General features: G+C 59.5%; 1 protein-coding gene and 1 long non-coding RNA gene across 2 annotated transcripts; one reads left to right on the top strand and one right to left on the bottom strand.

The window, feature by feature from the left end:
- Positions 1 to 6: 6 nt before the first annotated feature.
- LOC124225304 (uncharacterized) lies at positions 7 to 3,748 on the top strand. Its single transcript, XR_006885057.1, has 2 exons — positions 7 to 904; positions 2,725 to 3,748. It is a non-coding gene; the product is annotated as an uncharacterized LOC124225304 (long non-coding RNA).
- A 988-nt stretch (positions 3,749 to 4,736) lies between these two features.
- Positions 4,737 to 7,285, bottom strand: DNAJB1 (DnaJ heat shock protein family (Hsp40) member B1). The gene is made up of 3 exons (XM_046637892.1): positions 7,052 to 7,285; positions 6,113 to 6,696; positions 4,737 to 5,955 (listed from the first exon to the last, which is right to left on the bottom strand). Exons 1-3 carry the CDS (start codon positions 7,260 to 7,262, stop codon positions 5,725 to 5,727), a joined length of 1,026 nt encoding a protein of 341 aa, XP_046493848.1. The 5' UTR covers positions 7,263 to 7,285; the 3' UTR covers positions 4,737 to 5,724.
- Positions 7,286 to 7,501: the final 216 nt, after the last annotated feature.

Here is a 7,501-nt window from a genome sequence, read left to right as displayed (position 1 = left end):
CCCGGCCGCTCCCGCAGCAGCGGCCGGGGCGGGGGCGGGGCCGGCGCCGTGCCCGCCAATCAGAAGCTGCCGTCCCAGCGCGCGGCCAATCGGCGGCGCGCAGCCGGCCCCGCCCCCGGCGGCGGAAGCGGCCCGGAGCGGCCCCCGCGCCCAGCGCAGTGCGCCCGCCCGGCCGTGGGCCGTACCACCGCGCGTGGGGGGAGCCGCGAGGGGCGGCGAGGCGGCTGGCCGTGGGAGTCAGGGCGCCGAGGCTGAGTGTCGGGGAGCGGAGGCGGACTCCCGAAGTCCGGAAGCACGGACCGTTCAGGAAACCCGGCAGGGGGCGGAGGGCGGCCCCCAGTCCTCGGCCGGGCCCGCCCCTGCCCAAGCCCGGCATCCTCGGAGCGGATGAAAAGATGCATTCATTCCAGGCGGGCGGGCGGAGGACGAGATGAATAGGGAGGGTCCGAGTGTCCCTGCTCCCTGGGGCGTACAATGGACAAGGACGTTCATTCATTCATTCGTTCACGCGTCAAATATTTAACGTGCCCTTGCTCCGGGCCAGGCTTTGGCCTATCTCTGCTCCTGGTGGAGGGAACAGTGCGTGCAAAGGCCTAGAGGACGGCCGGAGGGATCCAGCACGCTTTATTTAGGATGGTGCACTCTCGGAGGAGCTGGCAAAGCCGTGTGAAAGGGTGCAGCGGTGCGGGGAGCGGCGCGAGATGGCCTGCTCGCGTGTTGCTTAGACCGGCGAATACTTACTGAGCACATACTCCGTGCTACACTACGAAGGGCGCCCAGCTCGCCGCGGTCCTGCCCTCGGGGAGCTGACCTTCCATGAGTCTGTCTCCTCCAGCTGACTGTCCCCCACCCCGGTCCCGCACAGAGCCGGGTGCTGAGGCACAAGTGTGGATGAAAGGACCAGGTAAGACCACCTCTAGGTTTGGCTTGTAACCGGGATTTCTCAGGCGGGAACAGGTCCAGGAAACAGAGACACAAACGCACCTCGCACAGGCCAGGACCCTTGGTTCCCAGGACTGGTGAGATTTCCTTGTTCTGGTTCAAAGCCAGCCCCTTGGGCAGCTGGGGCTAGACCAGGAGTTCGCTGTGTGTTCTGGGATTTGTAGTTCCTGGAGGCCTCTAATTGCTGCGACCCTGCTCAAGCCTCATTGAATGCCTGGGTCTTTGCAGTCCCCAGAGTGCACTGCTGTACATCCCAGCCCTGCCTGGGCCTGCAGAGGTGCAATGTGAAAGGGGAGAGTGGGCCCTGGGCTTAGCTGCTGAGGGCTGCCCGGCGGCCCCACCCAGCTGGCAAACACCGCGACTGCCGTGGCAACAGGCACAGCCATTGTCCTCCTCTTCCTGTTCTGCTGACCTCTGCTACTCCCACGGAGCGATCAGTGGCCTCGGCTGGGCCAGAGCCCTGTGTGGGACTGTGCCCACTGCTCTACCTGCCCCTGACATCTGAGCTGCCCCCACACACCTGGAGGGGGCAGTAGGTGGGGCTGCAGGGCAGCAGAATCTTGAGCCGGAATCCACCTGTGGACTGAGGAGGAAGTGCCCAGGCAGGGATGAGGGGGGTGCCCAAGGGCACAGAGCAGTGCCAGGCACCTCCTCCCCAATTTTATAGCTCAAGAGGCATGCTGAAAACTGAGGCATCAGTGATGCAGGCAGGCTCGTCCATGGGGAATGGGTATTCAGTAGGCTCAGGACCAGCCCTTAGAGTGCTTGTTCCTTACAATGGGGAAAAGAGAAAAAGGCACAGGGGATAAACGTGGAGGTCAGCGCCTTAACCAAGGGATTACAGCCGACTCACCTGTGATGGGAAGGCCGTCCTGGCACGCCCCCTGCCGTGATTTACTGAGAAGGACGCAGCAACACCTGTGAAGTACTTGGTCCTGCCCAAAGTGTGTAACCTGACGAGACAACCACACACATCCCGACTGAGGATGTTCTGCAAAAAGCAAGCTGACCTGGACTCTTCAAACAGGTCTACGTCATGAACGGCAAAATCTGTCCGTTAACTAAATTAATGAATAAACAAAAGGCTGGGGAACAATTCTAGATTGGAGGAGACAAAAGAGAGATGACAACCAAAATCAATGTATGATCCTTGATTGGATCCTCGATAAAAATTTCAAAAAAAAGATAGAACAGTCTATGAAGGATATTCTTGGGCAAATCGGGGATATGTGAATGTGGAGTGGATATTATACAATGACATCATAGCCATGTCAAACTCTCTGAGTGTGAGCGCTGTGCTGTGGTGAGACCAGAGGATGTTCTTGTTCTTAAGAGACACACGCTGAATTCTTTGGTGCTAAGTTTATAAGGCCTGCGACTGTCAAATGGCTCAGAAAAAAATGATATATGTATGCAACATTTTATATACTATATTGAAATGTGGTATACATTAGTATTAGTATATAGGGAGATGGAAAGAGAGCAAACAGGGCAGAATAATAACAATTGCCACTGAACCCAGGAGAGAGGCATCTGGGTGTTCATTTCACTATTCTTGTAAGTTTCCTACAGCTTTGAAAATTGCAGTATATACATTGGAATGAAATACCCCCTTTTCCCTCCCATCCCTAGAGGCAGCCCTCCAGTGGGTTTAATATGCACCAGTTTGTGTCTTTCTCTGAAAATGTGCATTGTTTTATGTGTGTGTTATGTTGTATTTGGTCTCTTACTTTTTTCACACTCAGCACTGTATTGCTTGTTTACTCGTTTGTTTCACACTAGGAAGTGAAGATCCATCTGTATTGCTAATGTCTTGAATCTGTTTTCTTCTAACTGAGCCTTGGTGCCCCACGGAATGCACCCCTTCCGTCTGAGTCCTCTGTTCCCCAGGGACGGACACCAGGCAGCCTCCAGCTTACCACACCACAGTGAACAGCCACGGATATGCCCCCTTAGGGACCTGGGCACAGCCTCCGCAGAAGAGAGACCTGGCTGCAGAGGTGCTGGGGCACAGGGCGAACTCAACTACTACGTGGCCCCCAGAGCAGCTGCCCCCATCACACCCACTGACAGTGGGGGAGAGTCCCACGTCCCCATATCTCCACCAGCCACTGGTATTATCCAGCTTCTAATTTTTGCCACTCTGACTCACTGTCAAGTGACATCCTATTGCTTTACTTTACGTTTCTCTGATTTCTAATCACTTTGTGCATCTCTTCCTTGGCTTGATGGCCTGCGGGTCTTCCTCTTCCGTAAACGCCCGTTCAGACTCTGCCTATGTCTCGCTGGGGGTTGCTGTCTTGTTCTTGTTGATTTGCACGTGTTCCTCATAGACTCTAGATCTGCACTGTCCCATCTGATCCAACGTGAACTCTCCACTCTCCACACATGGCTCCTGAGCACTTGAAGTGTGGCTAATGCAAACTGAGCTGTCCCGTCAGTGGAAAGCACACCGGCTTTCTAAGACTTAGTACAAACAGAAGGGTATATCACATCTTGTTAACTCATTTTATACTGATTCCATGTCATAGTAATAGTAATGTTGATGTACTGGGCTAAATAAAGTGTATTCAAATTAATTTCACCTTTTTATTATTTGAATGTGACTATGAGAAAATTCAAAGTTGCGCATGCATGTGCATAGTTCTGCTGGATGGGGCTGGGATGGCGACAGTGCTTAAACAGAGCTTGCCATGAGCCAGGCCATTTAACTCTCCTAATGACCCCGAGAAGTAGACACAGGTTACACAACGAAACAGTCTCCTATCTGTTATGTGACAATTGGCTTCGCCCATGACATCCCTCATTGGAAGGAAATTTTTTTTTTTTTTTGAGGACGATTAGCCCTGAGCTAACATCTACCGCCAATCCTCCTCTTTTTGCTGAGGAAGACTGGCTCTGAGCTAACATCCGTGCCCATCTTTCTCTATTTTCTATGTGGGACGCCTGCCACAGCATGGCTTGACAGGCGGTGCCATGTCCCAACCAGGGAACCCTGGGCCGCTGAAGCGGAAGGTGCGCACTTAACCACTGCACCACCGGGCCGGCCCCTTGAGGCTGCTCTTCTAAGGAGACTCGGGTCTTACATTTGGGGGAGAAGCCATGGCTTAAACTGCACTGTCCACTCTTTGCCACTAGCCACATGTAGCTGCTGAGCACTTGAAATGTGGCTGGAATGACCAAGTAACCAAGTTTTTAGTTTTATTTGACTCTAAAACAGTTTCCATTTTAAAAACAGAGAACATTCCCGTTAGGGCAGAAAACTCCGGGACACCGGTTACATGGTTTCAGTGGGAAGGGAAAGCCACTCCTAGGTTGACCTTAAATATGGTGTTACTGAAGTTTTTACTCGAAGACTTTTTGTAGCTAAGCAGCAATACATTGTTTTCAAACCGTGTAATTACTCACTTTATAATAAAACCAGTTCCTTAAAAAAACCTACAAAGTAAAAGCTCCTGCGGCTGCACACAGAGCAGGAGCAGGAAATGGGCCTTACCCTGGGCGAGGCCCCGGGCAGGAATCCCAGTCCCGCTCGGCCAGCCTGCCTGACACCAGCCTGTTCCAGCAAGGAGGGGGCGGCGGGGGACAGGGCAGACCGTGCGCCCCGCGCCCAGCGACAGGCCCTGGGAGGCGGCAGGGGAACTGCTTGAACTCCGGCCTTGACCTCCACAAAAGACCGGCTGACTACAAGGGCCTCTCCAGCCCACCCCCACTCAGGAAGGCAGCCCCGCCGCCCGCCGCCGACACCCCGCCCCGCCAGCAGAGCCCTCAAACAGAGTCGCAGGACCGCCGGCCCGAGGTTTGGCATCAGTCTTTAATGCTGCGGCGCTGCACATTGACAAGTCACACGCTTCGCGCTCACGTTGGCAGTGGCAACTTACAACGAATCTCAAGGTCTGAGCACCAGACTAGCCTGCAGGGCACAGGCGCGCTCCCACCCCCCCCCCTCCCCCGTTCCTTCCGGACTCCATCACGGCTCCATGCAAGAAGCAGCTACCGGGACTGGTTTCTCTTAAGTGCACACCAATTTTACACAGAATTATAAAAACATATTTACAGACGTTCTACGGTGCTCCTGTAATCAGGAGCAAAGACCCTTTTATCAAAAGGGATATTTAGAGCTGTGCCAAATTCAAAAGGATCAGATCCCTCTGAATGAGTCCAAAGTCCACTAGACAAAGTCCCGGGGCCACTGCTGAGCCCCGGGCATGCCTCACCGCCTCATCGCCAGGAGAAGGGCGGGACCCTGAGCGCACCCAGCCTGGGGCCGGCAGGGATGGAGGTATTGCTCGCGGGCGGCGCCGGGCAGGCAGCTCTGCGCACACTCGAGGTTTCCCAACTCGAGACGACAAAACAGGAGACGACATTCTTCAGTGCACGAACAAGACGGGGGAACAAACAGAACCAAACGCACCGATCCCACCGCAGAAGCCGAGGAGCGGGCGGGTCTGGTGACAGAGACGGCAGGTGGACGCCCCCGGAGGGCCGCAAGCAAAGGACCGCAGAGGGATCGAGTCCAGCGGCCGGTCTGCCTCTGGCCCCTGGGAGAGCCTGGAGGAGGCGGCTCAGGACCCGGCGGGACAGACTGCAGGGTCTTCACTGTCATCCCCACCACCGGCTGCCCTACAGCTGGAAGAACCACTTAAGTCTGGCGCTCGACTTTGAAAGATTGTAATATATTCTGTGGGAACATTCAGCAGCGCGGGAGCCCTCCCCGGGCCCTCCCGCCCTCACACGGGGCCACCGTCCGCAAATCCATGAGCTCCGCGCCGGGACCTGGGGCTAGACCGGCAGCACCTGCTCCAGCACGGTTCTCGACGTCTGCGGGATTCTCTCGGGGAACACCACCTCGAACTCGATGACGAGGTCTCCGCGTTTGTCGGGCGTCTTGGGCAGCGGGAGGCCTTCTCCGGGGACCTTACGTCGCATGCCGGGCCGGATGACGTCTTTGAACACGACCGGGATGGTCCTGCCGTCCAGGGTGGGCACATTCACGGTGCAGCCGCAAAGAGCCTAAGAAGAGGAACAGCGTCAGGCAGACGACAGACGCAGACACCCCAGGCCCGCCCCCAGGTCCACGCCCGCCCCCAGGTCCAGGCCCAGCGCCCCGACACGTGCCCGGGAGACCCCGGCCCGCCCCCTGGCCCGCCTCCCCAGCGCCCGCGCCTACCTCCCGGAGAGAGATCCGAGCCGGGTAGATGACGTCAGAGCCGTCCCTCTTGAAAACATTGTGTGGCTTGTCCTTGAGCACGAAGACAATGTCGGCAGGAATGTTGCTGGAGGTCTGGTCGCCCTCCTTGGGGAAGGTGATCTTGGTGCCCTCCTTCCAGCCGCGCTTCACCTCGATGGTGAGGATCTTGTCCTCGTTGCGCACGCTCTTGCCGTCGGGGCCGAGCCGCTTGTGCGAGATTTTCATCTTCTTGGTGCAGCCGCTGTAGATCTCCTCCAGCGACACGCGCAGGTCGTGCGTGACCGGCGGGTCCTGCTTCCTGCGCGCGGGCTCCGGGGCGGGCCGGGGGCGGCCGAAGTTCACGGTGGGGAAGCCGCCTACGCCCATGGGGAAGCCGGGGAAGAGCGGGTCGTCCACGTCCATGCCCTCCTCGCCGTTGCGCTGCCCGAAGAACGTGTCGAACGGGTTTCGGCCGCCAAAGAACTCGGCGAACATGGCGTGCGGGTCCCCATGGAACGTGTAGCTGAAGGACGCGCCGTTCGCGCCGCCGCCGCCCCCGCCGCTGGGGCCGCCGCCCTTCAGGCCTGGAGGCGGGGACGGCGCCGTGAGCCGCCGGCCTGGCCTCCCCGGGCCCCAGGCCCCGCGCCCCCCGCGCCCGCGATCGCAGGAGGCCGGGCGCCTCCGGGACAGCACGCCCCTCGGCGACCCCAGGGACGGGACGGGGCTGGGAGTGCAAGCGGAGACCGCCGACCTGACCACGTCACCCCGCCCGCGCGACCCCCACCCGGCCCGCAGCCCCGCCCCCGCCCGGTGAGTCCCCGCCCCGCGAGCCCCGCCCCGGGAGCTTCCGCAGCCGCGGCCGGGCCCCCCCCCTCCACCGCGCGCCGGCCGGGCCGGGCCGCCCTGCCCCGCGTCAACCGGCGGCGGCTGCGCACGCACCCTCCTCGCCGAAGCGGTCGAAAATGTCGCGCTTGCGCGGGTCACTGAGCACGTCGTAGGCCTCGGCCACCTCCTTGAAGCGCTCCTCGGCGCCCGGTTCCTTGTTCTTGTCGGGGTGGTAGCGCAGCGCCTGACGGCGGTAGGCCCGCTTGATCTCCTCGTCCGACGCGCCGCGGGCCAGGCCCAGCGTCTGATAGTAATCCTTGCCCATGGCCCGCGGCCGCCGCTCCGCCGCCGCCCGCCCGACTCTATATACCCGTCCGGCGGAAGCTTCCAGAGCCCGCCGGCCCCCTCCAGAACCTTCCGCTCCGCCCCCGCGCCGCACCCACCAATCGCCGCCGCCCCGGCCGCGACGCGCGGCATCCGGGGCGGGGCCGCGCCGCCAACGGCCGCCCGCGCGCTGCCCCGCCCCCCGCCCCGCCCCCGGCAACGCCTCCCGGCGGTGTGCGC

This window comes from Equus quagga, chromosome 14, assembly GCF_021613505.1.
Source record: "Equus quagga isolate Etosha38 chromosome 14, UCLA_HA_Equagga_1.0, whole genome shotgun sequence".
NCBI classification, from domain to species: Eukaryota; Metazoa; Chordata; class Mammalia; order Perissodactyla; family Equidae; genus Equus; species Equus quagga.
This window is presented reverse-complemented; position numbering and strand designations above follow the sequence as displayed.